This window comes from Bufo bufo, chromosome 3 (assembly GCF_905171765.1).
Source record: "Bufo bufo chromosome 3, aBufBuf1.1, whole genome shotgun sequence".
Classification (NCBI taxonomy): domain Eukaryota; kingdom Metazoa; phylum Chordata; class Amphibia; order Anura; family Bufonidae; genus Bufo; species Bufo bufo.
In genome coordinates this window covers 558305131-558322468 of record NC_053391.1, presented here as the reverse complement: position 1 = coordinate 558322468, position 17338 = coordinate 558305131, and the positions used below count along the sequence as shown (strand labels likewise).

The following is a 17338-nucleotide window of genomic DNA, read 5'->3' as shown; positions in this document are numbered from 1 at the left end:
CCCCACCGATCAGCTGTTTGAAGCGGTTGGGGTGCTCTGCTCATAGTTGCAGCCTCTTCCTAGGCCAGTGATGTCACGTTCATCGGTCATATGGCCTATACACAGCTCAGTCCCTGCTTCAGCTCTGTGTGACAGGATTATATTTTTGTAAACCAACAAGTAGCTGTACGGATTTTTAATTCTTGTATGTCTTATTTCTAGTTACCTGGAGTAGAGAACTGTCAGAACTATCTCTTCCGGTATGGTCGACATCCTTTAATGGAGCTGCCGCTCATGATTAACCCAACTGGCTGTGCCAGGTCAGAGCCCAAGATTATGACCCACTATAAACGGTAAGGTTGAGATCAGTAGAAATGTAGTTTAAAATCCCAGGCACTCCTACTGCAATACTCCTTAAATAACTGCATTCGCTCTTCAAGTTGCCAACGAGCGCTATGTGGCCTTCATCTGGTCCCACCTATGGGACCCCCACCTATCTCTAGAACGCAGCCCGCAAAGTGGAGAAGAGGGAACTGTGCATGTGCGGCCACCTTCCAGTTACTTCAATAGGGCTGCTGAAAATAGCCAAGCAGCGCTCTCTCTGCTATTTTCAGAAGTCCTATAGAAATTAATGGGAAGCACAAAGGACAAGCGTGGCCACCGCTTCTTTCACTTCTATGGGGCTGACGGGAATGAGAGGGGCCAACCCATCCAAGTATATTTTCTACTGATGGATGAACATTGTAGGTTTCTTAATATATTTTGAGAAAGCCTATTTTCTTTTTCTTGCAGGCCTCACACGCTTAATAGCACTAGTATGTCCAAAGCCTATCAGAGCACCTTTACAGGGGAGACAAATACACCTTACAGTAAGCAGTTTGTGCACTCAAAGTCATCCCAGTACCGCAGGCTAAAGACAGAGTGGAAGAACAATGTGTATCTGGCTCGTTCTCGAATTCAAGGACTAGGGCTATATGCTGCCAAAGATCTGGAGAAGCACACCATGGTGATAGAATACATTGGCACTATCATAAGAAACGAAGTTGCAAACCGTCGAGAGAAAATCTATGAAGAGCAGGTACGTAATCTTAACTGCGTCTTGATGTCAACATTCTGTGTAATTTCTAGCAAATCTCACATTCCCTGATTTTTAAATATTCCTTTTGTGTTCACAGAATCGGGGAATCTACATGTTCCGAATTAATAATGAGCACGTGATCGATGCCACTTTGACTGGTGGTCCTGCTAGGTAAGTGTATAGGTTTTGGACAGGACAGAAATGTTTGGCAGAAGAACCAATTTTTGAAATGTATCTAGATGTTCAGTTATGGACACTTTCCCTGATCAGATATGAATAGCTGTCAAATTATGTCAAATTTTATAGTGCTGTAAAATCCTTTAAACTTGCTTCAGCCTAACCAAACCGTGTGCTTTTCCCACATTGTACAAGACTGTTTTATGATTTGCCTGATATTGCAGGTACATCAACCATTCCTGTGCCCCTAACTGTGTTGCTGAGGTAGTCACGTTTGACAGAGAAGACAAAATCATCATCATCTCTAGTCGTAGGATACCAAAAGGCGAGGAGGTAGATGTTTCCACTATTTAATTGGTTTTCTGGCTTCCTGTAATTCCAGTCTAGACAAAACTCCAGTACAAACAGTCTGGACTCCAGTCTGTCTGGCTCCAGATGTTAACATAAACACGCATCTTGAAAACGGTGCAGCATTGTCACCGAAAATGTTAAACAGTTAAAGAATTATTATAAAAATATTTTATATTGTGAGTCTGAGGCTAAGGGTACTTTCACACTAGCATTTTTCTTTTCTGGCATTGAGTTCCGTCCTAGGGGCTCTATACCGGAAAAGAACTGATCAGTTTTATCCCCATGCATTCTGAATGGAGAGCAATCCATTCAGGATGTCTTCAGTCCAGTCTTTTTGACTGTTCAAGACGGAGATAATACCGCAGCATGCTACGGTTTTGTCTCTGGCGGATCCAGCATTTTCTTTCCATAGGAATGTATTAGTGCCGAATCCGTCCTTCTGCGCAGACTGAAAAAAATATATGCCGGATCAGTTTTTCCGGATGTCACCGGAAAGACGGATCCGGCATTTCAATGCATTTGTAAGACTTATCAGGATCAGTTGGCATGCATTTTGACAGATCCGGCAGACAGTTCCGGTGACGGAACTGCCTGCCGGATTCCTCTGCCGCAAGTGTGAAAGTAGCCTAAGACATTAAAGTGGGTTTTCTTGAGATTTTATTTAACTTCTGGATAAGTCATCAGTATCTGATCAGTGGGGTTTCGACACCCGGGACCCCCGCCAATCAGCTGTTTTGAGAAGGCACCTACACAAGCAGTAGCCTTCTCACAGCTTAGCCTAGACCATTTGATGTGACATTTGTCGGTCACATGGCCTAGGCGCAGCTCAGCCATAGGACTGAGCCGCTGTACAATGTATGGCGCCGTGCTTGGTGAGCGCAGGTGCCTTCTCAAACAGCTGATTGGAAGGGGTCCGGGTGTCAGACCCCAATCAATCACATACTGATCTATCCAGAGGATGGGTCATCAGATAAAAATAATCTCCGAAAACCCCTTTAACGGCTCATGCCCACAAAGGTGCCCCTCCGTGTGGCCTGTGCTGACAGATGCAGACCCTTTCAACTTGAATGGGTCCGTGATCCATCCGCACTGCCAAAAAATAGAGCATGTTCTATTTTTTCTAAGGTGCGGAGGCATGGACCAAAATGCCAAACAAGCACTCTGTAGTGCATCCGTGGCTTTCCGCTCCATATCTTCCGGATTGCGAACCCATTCAATGTAGGCCGCAATAAGGACACAGTTGGAACACGTTCGTGTGCATGAGCCCTAATGGAGGAAGTTATCAAGCCCTCCACTCCAGAATTCTGGCTTCAAAAAGTCACAGAATAGCACTTTGTGATATTTTTTTTTTTTTTTTTAGCTTATTTTTGTTAATTTTTTATTTTTTTACACCACTTCAGTTTTAAAGGTTGGTTTGGAAAGTGGGCGTGGTTAGCCTGTCCAGCTAATGTAAGCCACGTCTATCAACTGACTTTTTAAAGGGAGTCTTTCACCTAAAATCACCATTATAGAACACTAACATCAGGATCTCCATTACATTCCCCATAGTAGAATGTTACCTTCCATATTGCTGTCCATCGCCGATTTTCTCAGAAAAACACTTTTATTCAATAAGTTAGATTCTGAAGGTGCCAATGTGGCCGGTGCCCAGGCCCCTCGGTGCTTTTCATACGAAACCCTCCCCTTTCACCTCTCTGGCCCACCCTAGGTTCTTCTGATTACGTCCTCTTCTTAGTTAGAAATCCAGCGCCGTTCACAAGATTCGCCGCGCATGTGCCGGCCCGTACATCCCGATCTAGATGGCCTTGTGCCTCTGCCCATAATGGGGAATGAAGTGCGCAGGCGCTGTGAATTTATTGAACGGCGCTGGCGCTGGATTTCTCACTAAGAGGAGGACGTAATCAGAAGAACCTGGGGTGGAAGGAGGGATTTCGTATGAAAAGCCACGAGGGGCCTGGGCACCGGCGGCATGAACACCGCCCCTGAGAACCTTCAGGAGCTAATTAACATATTGAATAAAAGTGTTTTTCTGAGAAAATCGGCGATGGACAGCAATATGGAAGGTAGCATTCTACTATGGGGAATGTAATGGAGATCCTGATGTTAGTGTTCTATAATGGTGACTTTAGGTGAAAGACTCCCTTTAATGTCGCAATAATTGTTGTCTTGAGGTGGTACTCCACTTTCTATGCCACCTCTATACTGAAGTGTTAAATCTTAAAAATGAACTAAATTTATCAAATATTGCGTCAGATTTATCAAATGTGGCACAATTTACGGCAATGCAGACTTCAGGAAAATAACTTAAAAAATTCCTCCCATGATAAATCGCCTCCAGAGTGTAAAAACCGTTCTCATGTCTGTCTTGCTTGCTTCCAGCTCACCTATGACTACCAGTTTGACTTTGAAGATGATCAGCACAAGATTCCATGTCACTGTGGGGCATGGAACTGCCGCAAATGGATGAATTGAAAACGGGGAAAATTCAACTGCCTCCAGTCATCTTCCTTTGGAAAGCCTAGGAGCCGAGCGTAGAACATGTGTCTCTACCATCACTTCATGACAACTTTTGAAGCCTTCCTGGCAACAGTTACCCAAGCTTAATGCCTCCTGATAATGGAAGGTGTGGTGGTGTCACCATGTCTGAAGGCTTTTACTGTAGTGGACGGAAGAAACTGCAAGAGAAAGCTCTTCTGCAGAGAACATTCCCTAAACACTGTAGCCGGGCATATGTTTCGTGTAGCACCGCTTTCTTTCTCCAAGTAAGAAATGCTCCAACTAGGAAGGAAGTTTTGTTTTTTTTTCCCTTTTGAATTATTTTTTTTTTCCTAAATAATAATTTTGCGTTCTCTTGAATGCATAAAACGGGGAAAAAAAAAAAAAAAAGTCACTAGTTAACAAAGCAGTTTGACAATCCTAAATCTACAGGACCCTCCGAGCGCAAAAGAGAGCACATAAGACTGCAGAAAAAAGAGCACAGGAGATGCTTTCATTGAGCGCAAGAGACAGTCCCTCGACTGTTACCGGTCACAGCTACCCAATCCCAGAGGCACCTGGCCAGCACCTACCTCATCTGCCTGTCGGATACTAATGTGTATATGTGACACTCCCACGGCAATCTAAAATAGATAGCACCTCATAAACATGGACACAGCTCTTATGATGGGACTGTAAATGCAAACCTAAACCACCCATCCTCAGACGGTCATGAATTTTTTTTAATTTTTTTTTATTTTTGACCTCCCCAACTGAAGCTTTGTGACCTGCTCCTTAGCCCTACAATATGGCTCCGAGCGGGTAGGAGTGCACTAAGGATCGTGTTTTCTGCTAACTGCCTGCTTGTGGTCTGTCCTAAAGCAATCCATTTTCTGCCCTATTCTGTGCCTGAAATCTCGCCCTCCTCTACACAGTACATGGGACGCGAGGTAGTAGAAACGCCCAGAATTTGGGATGGGGTGGAGTAAGCTGCTATTCACGGCAGCCGACGTGAGTGAGCGACTGACTGTTTACCTTGGTTTATATTCTTTCAGCAATCTGTGTGCTTCACGATGCTCAGTAATCACAGTATTTCTCTAAAGACCCTCTGAAGAAAAAGAAAAAGACAAAAAATAGGATATTAGTATATTTTGATGCAACGGGCTTTCCTTCGATTCTGGTTTTAGAAATGCACTGCTGTCTTTCCCGAACACGCTTTATTTTTATTTTCTTCACCTGCGGTATTCTTCTCTCCGGCCTGTAATTCATATCCTGATTATTCTTATTTTTTAGCACAGTACATGGGGTGGGAATAGGTGAAGGGGGGTGTTATTTATTTGTACATGTAATTATATTTATGTATTACAGCCTTGTGAGGGAAGTACAGGGTCCTTTTCTACGACTGGCATGGTGTCCTAGATCTTTGCGTACGCTACACGCTTTGTGATCAATGATCCTACTCTGTAGAAGGGTGAAGTACAGCGACGTCGCAGTCCTCGGCAGTGTAGGTCACAATCCTCTGGCTTCCATACTGGTTTCTGAATATCTAGGTTACTGCTTCCCGCCCCCCGAGCAGAGAGTAATCCTTCACCCACTTCTGCCCTGCCAACCTACCATGGCTGTACCTTCCCCCCCCCCCCCCCCCCCCCACCGCAGCGATGGCCATTTACGTTCAGAGCGCACAGAGGAATCAGTGGCGATCAGCATCCAAGGGCATTTAAAAAATCGAAGCTAGTGTGAATATGATAGAAAATTAAGTGCTGTTGCTTTTTAACACAAAGCTGCTTCCACAACTGTTTAAAAGCTGCAAAATTGTACAAAATTAAAGAGAAATGTAAATAAACCATAGACAAAAAGCAAAAGACATAAAAAATTAAATGTTGTGCATAGTCGGACACCGTATTATTGAGAAACCACTGGACACTATGAAAAGCCTGAAAATATGAAATGAAATGTACCCTTTCATTTTAATCCCCCCCTCCTCTTTTTTTTAAACAATAAATTTGGAAAGAGCATTGACCTTTTCGTCGGAAACTGACGGGCCATCCCTGTCAGACTCTAGAGCTATTAGATTATTCTAGATACGACCTATTGTAATGTAGCTTTTAGGTAAACCCTATACAGTTTTTATTTTTTTTATATAAATCTATATATATATAAACTATAATCCAAACCCATGCTTGAAATACTTGATTTCGTCCCGTCCCCCCCTCCCCCCTGCTTGTATAAACACTTTCATTTGCCGTGTTTTTTTTGGGGTTTTTATTTGATCTCCATCTGCAAGTATGTTTTTCATCAAAGTGTTTTTCTTTCCATTTCTTTTTATTTTTTTTGTTGTTTTTGCGACGAGATTCCATAGGGAGCTGTAATTTGTGCGGTGAGGATTCTGTACAGAAGATTTGTCCTTCGTAGAAAAAAAACAAAAAACCCATAAAATTATTCCTTTTTTTTTTTTTTAAGAAAAAAAAAAGAAAATAAAAACTTGTACGTGGCATGTTTTGTATTGAATATAATTTTGAAATGTATATAATTTATGTGAAAAGAGGCAAGTAAGAAAAGCTTAATTGCTTCTTTTTGGTTTGTTTTTAAAGGACAAATAAAAATGCATTTTAAATACTTGGAGGTGGTCGAGATTTTATTTTTTTTCTGTCTGACGGTGCTTGAACTGCTGCTTGTGCTCGCTGGCGTTGGAGGGGTTAATAGCGCCCCATCCAAGGTGGCGGCTGGGCGCGCCTTTTGACGTCTCTTCAGGATGTGACGTAAAACTACGGGCGGAAGTTTGCTTAGAGGAGGGCGGAAGTCGCCTGCCGTGTGCTGTATCTGATGAAGAGGCCGCAATGGATTCGGTGAGAGTCTGAGCGGAGCTGGCGCTTGGTGTGGAAGGGGCCGCTATGGGTAGACCGAGGCCGTGTGGTAACCTGCTGGTGACGGCGCTCCCTCCACCGGAGGCTTTCTGCAGGGGAGGCGTCGAGCTGCGGCTTCTGTGGGCGGCCACAGCTTGCGGTCAGCTCCAGGCTGTGTATTAGTTGTAGCGGTGCCATAGAAAGCAGAAGCTTGTGGTCTCTGACTGACCCTGACGACTCGCATAGCAGCCTCCTGGGGAGCACTAACGCCCCTACTCTATTACTCCCTGGCTCCTTTTCAGACTGGGCTTTTCACACAGGTTTTGGTGGCGTTTTTCTGCATTTTTTAATGGCATCTGTCAGCAGATTTGTATCTATGACACTGGCTGACCTGTTACTTGGGCACTTGGCAGCTGAAGGCATCTGTGTTGGTCCCATGTACATATGTGCCCGCATTGCTGAGAAAAATATGTTTTAATATATGAAAATGAGCCTCTAGGAGCAACGGGGGCGTCGCTGTTACACCGAGAGGCTCTGCTTTCTCAACAAATGCTGCTCCCTCTGCCCTTTGACAGATCCGGGCCTCTATGTGTACCGGCAACACCCCCGCTGCTCCTAGAGGCTTATTTGCAAATATTAAACTTCATTTTTCTCAGCAAAAAAAAAACAACAACCCCACAGGCGCCCAATTCATGTGTGTGAGGACCCTTAAAGGCGTCCCCACAGTTTTATTCACACATCTGTGCCTCCACACCGCGCCGTATCTTGCGGATTGCGGACCCATTCATTTGTGATACAGGAGTCACACGGCCGGTGCCCGTATATTGCGGTCCAGAATACGGGCATGGACGGTTGTGTGAATGTACCCCGCGCCCTCAGTATGACTGCTGAAGGGAATCTGTACACATCTTGCGCTGATTCATAGGATGACTATGCAGGCACTTGAAGGAACGATCAGCAGGATCTCTGTGCTCTGATATCCACAGATCCGGAGATGGTGGCGTATTCTAATGATACACCGCCACCATCTGGCATCCAACCCTTCTAAAAGGGCAATTCCGATTAATGTAATGTTATCCCATAATAAAATGGTTGGGGGTACACACGCACACAATGCAAGGAACTGCAGGTGAATGGGGCTGTACTGGGGCTCCTTGCACTGCTGGGAGAAAATGTGGAATGAACTGAAGTACCAGTCCTGGCTGTCGGACAAGGGATGGGAATGATTTAGATCACACAGGTGCAGGTGATCGCACATAAGATCCGCATTTGCATTCAGATTTGTGTGGGTTTCTGCAGCATATACGCAGAAATTGCGGATTAGATCTGGTTTTGCCGCAGATCTCACCCGTCCATTGAAAAAGGTGAAAACCGCAGACATAACTGACATGATGCAGATTTGGAAATCCGCAAAACGAGTCAGTTTCTGCACGGAAACAATCTGCAAAGTGTACATGAAATTTGTGTAATCTCGTACTTTGCTGGTGCTGCGCTGCGGTTTTTCCACATGGGATTCCACTCTGGAAAAAAATGCTCATATTCTGCAATGTGTGCGGGTGGCCTTAGGATTCCCACACACACACATTTGCTGTAAAAAAAAAAAAGGAAGCTGTGTTTTTGAAAAGAAGGCTACTTTCCCACGCGTTTTGGCTTTCCGTTTTTGAGAGCCGTCATGGGCTCTCAGAAGCGGTCCAAAACGGATCAGTTTTGCCCTAATGCATTCTGAATGGAAAAGGATCCGCTCAGAATCCATCAGTTTGCCTCTGTTCAGTCTCCATTCCGCTCTTTAGGCCGACACCAAAATGCTGCTTCAGGGCTCCAGATGGCGACCAAAATGGTCGCCAATGCGACTTAGAACTGCTAAATGGCGACAAGACTTTGTAGTCTTATCGCCATTTGCGCCTAGACCCTCCACTCGCTGCTCTGCCTCTTAAAAAAAAAAAAGGCTTTCATCCAGCAGACAGAGACACGCTGCAGCCGTCTGCTGGGTGAAGACCCGCCCCTCAGATTACCCGGCATAGAGGGTGGGCGTGGCTTGTGCTTGGAGTGGAGTCTGTGCTGTGGCGCTGGGCTGCTGGAGACACTTCAACTAGGGCCGCACAGTCCACGGCTGATAACACGAGGCGAGTCACCCGTGTGCAGATTTATTAGTGTGTTTTATAGGACTGGGTCCTTATGGGGTCACAAGGAGAAGGCAGAGATCCGTAAGAACAAGTATAAGCACCGGCTGTGCTGCTTAACACTCGCTGTCCTGGTCTGCATAGCACTGCCGGGGTCGCATGGCATTTTATTGATTTATGATGCTATGTAACCCTTAGAGGTCTGGAATGTACTGGATAACACTGACCTAATGCAGTCAGTGTTATCCAATACATTCCAGAACTGTAAGGGTTACATAGCATCATAAATCAATATAATGCTCTGCGACCCCGGCAGTGCAGAGCTCCTGCAGACAGACTCCGGTGTGAAACCAATTGACAAGGAGAGATTGCCGCCTATACTGCGATGTCCGTGCACGGCTCCTTACTGACACGGGGGTGATGGGCAGAGAGCCCTTAACTGCAAAGACATGTGGTAGAGTTAAAAAGAGGGAAAATGGCACTGAAGCAGCCTATAAGGGGTTAAGCACAGGCTAGTTCAGCTGCCAGAGGAGGTCCCCTAGCTTTCCTACATCTCTGCTTGCTGGCAGTGAATGGAAACCTTTAAGGTTGACATTGACAGACTGAATGTCCATGTCCAGCCACAGTTACACAGTGAGCAGCACTAGAATATGGGCGATCTTTCCTCAAGAAACAACAGCAAACAAGAGGTTTTCATTCACTGACAGGCAAGCAGAGGGGTTGAGAATAAAGAGTAAAGCTCGTGTAGTATTATATTTTTAGCTGTTATATTTTTTCTTAATGTAAAAAAATTAAAAAAAAGCTGCCCTCCCCCCACCCCCACTGTCATGCTGGTCCCGTCAACACGTGATGCCCGCTGATGTGGTCACTGGTTGCAGTGGCGACTCTCAAGTGATTGGCCTTTTAAGGAGTGCAGTGGGGATAGTTTTTTTGAACCCATTCTGTGTCACATATAGAATAATACTGGTTTGAAACCAAAATATAAAAATTACTCCTTAAAGAAATGGATACACTAATTTCTGGACCTCAGACTGGCAGGACCTTTGTTGGTGATCATACTTGCCTGATGCCCAGTGCTGGATCCCGGCTCATTTGCTCCCCAGCCTTTGTTGCTTGTCTTGAGTCCCTTCATGAAAACCTCCTATTTGACGATGTTACAGCCAATGACCGACCCCTGCTTCCCATTCATTATGTTAAATGGTCATGTGATGCCAGGGGAGCAGATCTCCACCGTGGCCAGAGATTGTCTTGATGCCACTGCAGCCAAACGTTTTCATGGAGAAAGCCAAGACAAGCAGCGGAGGCCGGGAAGCGAATGAGCCGGGACCCAGCACCTAGGGATTATCAACGCGAATCTGGCTAGTTTGACAGGTCATGGAAATGAGTGTACAACTCCTTTAACTGCGTGGGCTGCAGCTTAGAAAACCCCATGCTCCTAAGCATCCCACTTATATTATGTATTTTAAATTTGGCGACTAAAAATTTCATTTGGCTCCTAAATTTTTCAGGTTAGGAGCCAATGGCTCCTTGATATTTTTTTTAGTCTGGATCCCTGTGCTTGCAGTGTTTTGATGTCCGTCTGATGAAACGGAGCCAAACGGATCTGTCCTGGCACACAATGTAAGGCAATGGGGACGGATCCGTTTTCTCTGGCACAATAGAAAACTGATCCGTCCTCCATTGACTTCCAATGGTGTTCAAGACGGATCTTGGCTATGTTAACCACCTCCGGACCGCCTAAAGCAGGATCGCGTTCCGGAGGTGGCAGCCCTGCGCAGTGTCACGCATTTATGCGTCATCTCGCGATGGCCGAGATTTCCTGTGAACGCGCGCACACAGGTGCGCGCGCTCACAGGAACGGAAGGTAAGAGAGTTGATCTCCAGCCTGCCAGCGGCGATCGTTCGCTGGCAGGCTGGAGATGTGTTTTTTTTAACCCCTAACAGGTATATTAGACACTGTTTTGATAACAGCGTCTAATATACCTGCTACCTGGTCCTCTGGTGGTCCCATTTGTTTGGATCGACCACCAGAGGACACAGGTAGCTCAGTAAAGTCCCACCAAGCACCACTACACTACACCCCCCCCCCCCCCCCCCGTCACTTATTAACCCCTTATTAGCCCCTGATCACCCCATATAGACTCCCTGATCACCCCCCTGTCATTGATCACCCCCCTGTAAAGCTCCATTCAGACGTCCGCATGATTTTTACGGATCCACTGATAGATGGATCGGATCCGCAAAACGCATCCGGACGTCTGAATGAAGCCTTACAGGGGCGTGATCAATGACTGTGGTGATCACCCCATATAGACTCCCTGATCACCCCCCTGTAAAGCTCCATTCAGATGTCTGCATGATTTTTACGGATGCACTGATAGATGGATCCGATCCGCAAAACGCATCCGGACGTCTGAATGAAGCCTTACAGGGGCATGATCAATGACTGTGGTGATCACCCCATATAGACTCCCTGATCACCCCCCTGTAAAGCTCCATTCAGATATCCGCATGATTTTTACGGATGCACTGATAGATGGATCCGATCCGCAAAACGCATCCGGACGTCTGAATGAAGCCTTACAGGGGCATGATCAATGACTGTGGTGATCACCCCATATAGACTCCCTGATCACCCCCCTGTAAAGCTCCATTCAGATGTCCGCATGATTTTTACGGATGCACTGATAGATGGATCCGATCCGCAAAACGCATCCGGACGTCTGAATGAAGCCTTACAGGGGCATGATCAATGACTGTGGTGATCACCCCATATAGACTCCCTGATCACCCCCCTGTCATTGATTACCCCCCTGTAAAGCTCCATTCAGATGTCCGCATGATTTTTACGGATGCACTGATAGATGGATCGGATCCGCAAAACGCATCCGGACGTCTGAATGAAGCCTTACAGGGGCGTGATCAATGACTGTGGTGATCACCCCATATAGACTCCCTGATCAACCCCCTGTCATTGATCACCCCCCCTGTCATTGATCACCCCCCTGTAAGGCTCCATTCAGACATTTTTTTGGCCCAAGTTAGCGGAATTTTTTTTTTTTTTTCTTACAAAGTCTCATATTCCACTAACTTGTGTCAAAAAATAAAATCTCCCATGAACTCACCATACCCCTCACGGAAACCAAATGCGTAAAATTCTTTAGACATTTATATTCCAGACTTCTTCTCACGCTTTAGGGCCCCTAGAATGCCAGGGCAGTATAAATACCCCACATGTGACCCCATTTCGGAAAGAAGACACCCCCAGGTATTCCGTGAGGGGCATATTGAGTCCATGAAAGATTGAAATTTTTGTCCCAAGTTAGCGGAACGGGAGACTTTGTGAGAAAAAAAATTAAAAATATCAATTTCCGCTAACTTGTGCCAAAAAAAAAAAATTTCTATGAACTCGCCATGCCCCTCATTGAATACCTTGGGGTGTCTTCTTTCCAAAATGGGGTCACATGTGGGGTATTTATACTGCCCTGGCATTCTAGGGGCCCCAAAGCGTGAGAAGAAGTCTGGTATCCAAATATCTAAAAATCCCCTCCTAAAAGGAATTTGGGCACCTTTGCGCATCTAGGCTGCAAAAAAGTGTCACACATCTGGTATCGCCGTACTCAGGAGAAGTTGGGGAATGTGTTTTGGGGTGTCATTTTACATATACCCATGCTGGGTGAGATAAATATCTTGGTCAAATGCCAACTTTGTATAAAAAAATGGGAAAAGTTGTCTTTTGCCAAGATATTTCTCTCACCCAGCAAGGGTATATGTAAAATGACACCCCAAAACACATTCCCCAACTTCTCCTGAATACGGCGATACCACATGTGTGACACTTTTTTGCAGCCTAGGTGGGCAAAGGGGCCCATATTCCAAAGAGCACCTTTAGGATTTCACAGGTCATTTACCTACTTACCACACATTAGGGCCCCTGGAAAATGCCAGGGCAGTATAACTACCCCACAAGTGACCCCATTTTGGAAAGAAGACACCCCAAGGTATTCCGTGAGGGGCATGGCGAGTTCCTAGAATTTTTTATTTTTTGTCACAAGTTAGTGGGTAATTTATTTTTTTATTTTTTTTTTTTCATACAAAGTCTCATATTCCACTAACTTGTGACAAAAAATAAAAACTTCCATGAACTCACTATGCCCATCAGCGAATACCTTGGGGTCTCTTCTTTCCAAAATGGGGTCACTTGTGGGGTAGTTATACTGCCCTGGCATTCTAGGGGCCCAAATGTGTGGTAAGGAGTTTGAAATCAAATTCTGTAAAAAATGACCTGTGAAATCCGAAAGGTGCTCTTTGGAATATGGGCCCCTTTGCCCACCTAGGCTGCAAAAAAGTGTCACACATCTGGTATCTCCGTACTCAGGAGAAGGTGGGGAATGTGTTTTGGGGTGTCATTTTACATATACCCCTGCTGGGTGAGAGAAATATCTTGGCAAAAGACAACTTTTCCCATTTTTTTTATACAAAGTTGGCATTTGACCAAGATATTTATCTCACCCAGCATGGGTATATGTAAAAAGACACCCCAAAACACATTCCCCACCTTCTCCTGAGTACGGAGATACCAGATGTGTGACACTTTTTTGCAGCCTAGGTGGGCAAAGGGGCCCATATTCCAAAGAGCACCTTTCGGATTTCACAGGTCATTTTTTACAGAATTTGATTTCAAACTCCTTACCACACATTTGGGCCCCTAGAATGCCAGGGCAGTATAACTACCCCACAAGTGACCCCATTTTGGAAAGAAGAGACCCCAAGGTATTCGCTGATGGGCATAGTGAGTTCATGGAAGTTTTTATTTTTTGTCACAAGTTAGTGGAATATGAGACTTTGTATGGAAAAAAAAAAAAAAAATCATCATTTTCCACTAACTTGTGACAAAAAATACAAAATTCTAGGAACTTGCCATGCCCCTCACGGAATACCTTGGGGTGTCTTCTTTCCAAAATGGGGTCACTTGTGGGGTAGTTATACTGCCCTGGCATTCTAGGGGCCCAAATGTGTGGTAAGGAGTTTGAAATCAAATTCTGTAAAAAATGACCTGTGAAATCCGAAAGGTGCTCTTTGGAATATGGGCCCCTTTGCCCACCTAGGCTGCAAAAAAGTGTCACACATCTGGTATTGCCGTACTCAGGAGAAGGTGGGGAATGTGTTTTGGGGTGTCATTTTACATATACCCATGCTGGGTGAGAGAAATATCTTGGCAAAAGACAACTTTTCCCATTTTTTTATACAAAGTTGGCATTTGACCAAGATATTTATCTCACCCAGCATGGGTATATGTAAAAAGACACCCCAAAACACATTCCCCACCTTCTCCTGAGTACGGAGATACCAGATGTGTGACACTTTTTTGCAGCCTAGGTGGGCAAAGGGGCCCATATTCCAAAGAGCACCTTTCGGATTTCACAGGTCATTTTTTACAGAATTTGATTTCAAACTCCTTACCACACATTTGGGCCCCTAGAATGCCAGGGCAGTATAACTACCCCACAAGTGACCCCATTTTGGAAAGAAGAGACCCCAACGTATTCGCTGATGGGCATAGTGAGTTCATAGAACTTTTTATTTTTTGTCACAAGTTAGTGGAATATGAGACTTTGTAAGAAAAAAAAAATAAAAAAATCATCATTTTCCGCTAACTTGTGACAAAAAATAAAAAGTTCTATGAACTCACTATGCCCATCAGCGAATACCTTAGGGTGTGTACTTTCCGAAATGGGGTCATTTGTGGGGTGTTTGTACTGTCTGGCCATTGTAGAACCTCAGGAAACATGACAGGTGCTCAGAAAGTCAGAGCTGCTTCAAAAAGCGGAAATTCACATTTTTGTACCATAGTTTGTAAACGCTATAACTTTTACCCAAACCATTATTTTTTTTTACCCAAACATTTTTTTTTTATCAAAGACATGTAGAACAATAAATTTAGAGCAAAATTTATATATGGATGTAGTTTTTTTTAGCAAAATTTGACAACTGAAAGTGAAAAATGTCATTTTTTTGCAAAAAAATCGTTAAATTTCGATTAATAACAAAAAAAGTAAAAATGTCAGCAGCAAAGAAATACCACCAAATGAAAGCTCTATTAGTGAGAAGAAAAGGAGGTAAAATTCATTTGGGTGGTAAGTTGCATGACCGAGCATTAAATGGTGAAAGTAGTGTAGGTCAGAAGTGTAAAAAGTGGCCTGGTCTTTCAGGGTGTTTAAGCACTGGGGGCTGAAGTGGTTAAAGATAATACAAACCCATCCGTTCTGAACGGATGCAGACTGTTGTATTATCTGAACGGATCCGTCTGTGCAGATCCATGATGGATCCACACCAAACGCGAATGTGAAAGTAGCCGAAGCCAGAAAGACAACAACAAAAAAGCCACCCAATCAATAAAAACGCTCCGGTGTCCTGCATCTCATGTTTCCCATACCTTTAGCTAACGGCTGGTGTTTTTACTGTAACAAATGCAAAAGTGTCAGCAAAAACCTGTGTGTGAACTAGGGTTGTTGCGGGTATCGAAATTTCGATACCCAATCGATACTTTTGTCCCGGTATCGATACGATACCGGGATTTCCGTTTTTTCGATACTGGGCTGCGCTTCTGCGCAGTCTAGTATCTCTGAACATGAGCGCGCTGCTGTCGGCGCGCTCATGTTCTCTCAGCAGCACGGGGAGAAGGAAGCTGTCCTCCCTCCCCCCTGTGCTGCTGCCGCTGCCACCAATGAGAAGAGAGGGGCGGAGGAGGGGCGGCAATGAGAAGAGAGGGGCGGAGGAGGGGCGGCAATGAGAAGAGAGGGGCGGAGGAGGGGCGGCAATGAGAAGAGAGGGGCGGAGGAGGGGCGGCAATGAGAAGAGAGGGGCGGAGGAGGGGCGGGCGCACTGCGCCCCCAATGATAGGATTACTATCGGAGCGATGGGAGGAGACATCAGCTTCACTAGTGGGCGTTCCTTTTCCCTGCGCTGCGATTGGACAGCGCTACAGCCAGGGAGAAGGAACGCCCACTAGTGAAGCTGATGTCTCCTCCCATCGCTCCGATAGTAATCAGCAGCATGTGGAGCAGGAGAGGAGACAGTAATGGGGCACTGCGGGCGAACGGAGCGGCGCCCAGGACTAAATGGTGAGTGCTGAGACATCGCTGGGCGCCGCTCTGTGTGGCCTAATAGTGAAAGTCTGGACTCATATACAGTAGTCAGTCTTTAACACATACAGGAGGCGGGTGCCGGCAGCAGAATCGCATTGCCGGCACCCTGCCCCTGACAGGGAGCTGCGATCAGCGGCAGTTAACTGCCGCTGATCTGCTAGTACCCGCCTCCTGTATAAAGGGGTAAAATCATTGGTGGTGCAGTGTGCCCCCCCCCTCAATCCCCCCATCCCATTAAAATCATTGGTGGCACAGTGCGCCGGCCCCTCTCAACCCTCCAGTATTAAAATCATTGGTGGCAGTGGCCACAGGGACCTCTCCACTCCCCCTCATTGGTGGTGCAGTGGCAGCTTCTGATCGGAGCCCCAGCTGTGTAAGCCTGGGGCTCCGATCGGTTACCATGGCAGCCAGGAAGCCCTGGTTGCCATGGTAACATCCCTGATGCTGTGTGCACAAAGCACAGAGCAGCAGGGACAGTGTAGAGTCCTATTCACCCTGATAGAGATCTATCAGGGTGAATAGGAAAAGGGATGAAAGATCCCAGGTTCTAGCCCCTAAGGGGGGAAATAGTTATTAAATAAAAAGTGAAAAAAAAAAAAACACTAAAATATGAAGTATAAATCACCCCCCTTTTCCCAATTTCACATATAAAATATATAAATAAACATATTACATCGCCACGTCAGAAAAGTCCAAACTATTAAAATATAAAAAAAAAATCTAGGTGGTGAATGCCGGAACAGAAAAAATAAAATAAAAACTGCGCGATTCGCCATTTTTAAAAATGAGGAATGCACGTGGCTTTTTTTGTTTATTTTTTTCGCGTGGTATCGAATGGTATCGAGTATCGCAATACTTTTTCATGGTATCGAAACCGAATCAAAAATTTGGTATCGCAACAACTCTAGTGTGAACCCACCCTAAGGGATGCTGTCCGCATCCGTATGTCCGTTCCACAGCCCTGCAGAAAAGAGAGCATGTCCTATTCTTATATATTTACAGTAGGGATCTATAGTTAGTGGTCCTCCTATTTGTATTCTCAGTGGTCTCAAAATAGAAATACGGAACTGAGGATGCCTTAATGTATTTAGGTTAATATATAACTTTTATTTGGTCATATAAAATAAGTGAGACAATATGGTGTATTTATATCTGCACTATAGAAGA

At 45.2% G+C, this 17338-nt stretch overlaps 2 protein-coding genes across 3 annotated transcripts in view; both read left to right on the top strand.

The window, feature by feature from the left end:
• Positions 1–6678, top strand: part of KMT2D (lysine methyltransferase 2D) — a 158304-nt gene extending 151626 nt beyond the window's left edge. Inside the window, 5 exon segments of the mRNA XM_040425528.1 lie at positions 202–332; positions 772–1057; positions 1155–1228; positions 1459–1567; positions 3965–6678. Coding sequence (XP_040281462.1) covers positions 202–332; positions 772–1057; positions 1155–1228; positions 1459–1567; positions 3965–4057 — 693 coding nt within the window. The 3' untranslated portion in view covers positions 4058–6678.
• Positions 6679–6824: 146 nt separating this feature from the next.
• The window catches only part of PRKAG1 (protein kinase AMP-activated non-catalytic subunit gamma 1), a 33498-nt gene continuing 22984 nt past the window's right edge, over positions 6825–17338 (top strand). For both annotated transcript variants that reach the window (XM_040425526.1, XM_040425527.1), the window contains exon 1: positions 6825–6906. In XM_040425526.1, coding sequence (XP_040281460.1) covers positions 6898–6906 — 9 coding nt within the window. In that variant the 5' untranslated portion in view covers positions 6825–6897. The remainder of the gene's footprint in view (positions 6907–17338) is intronic.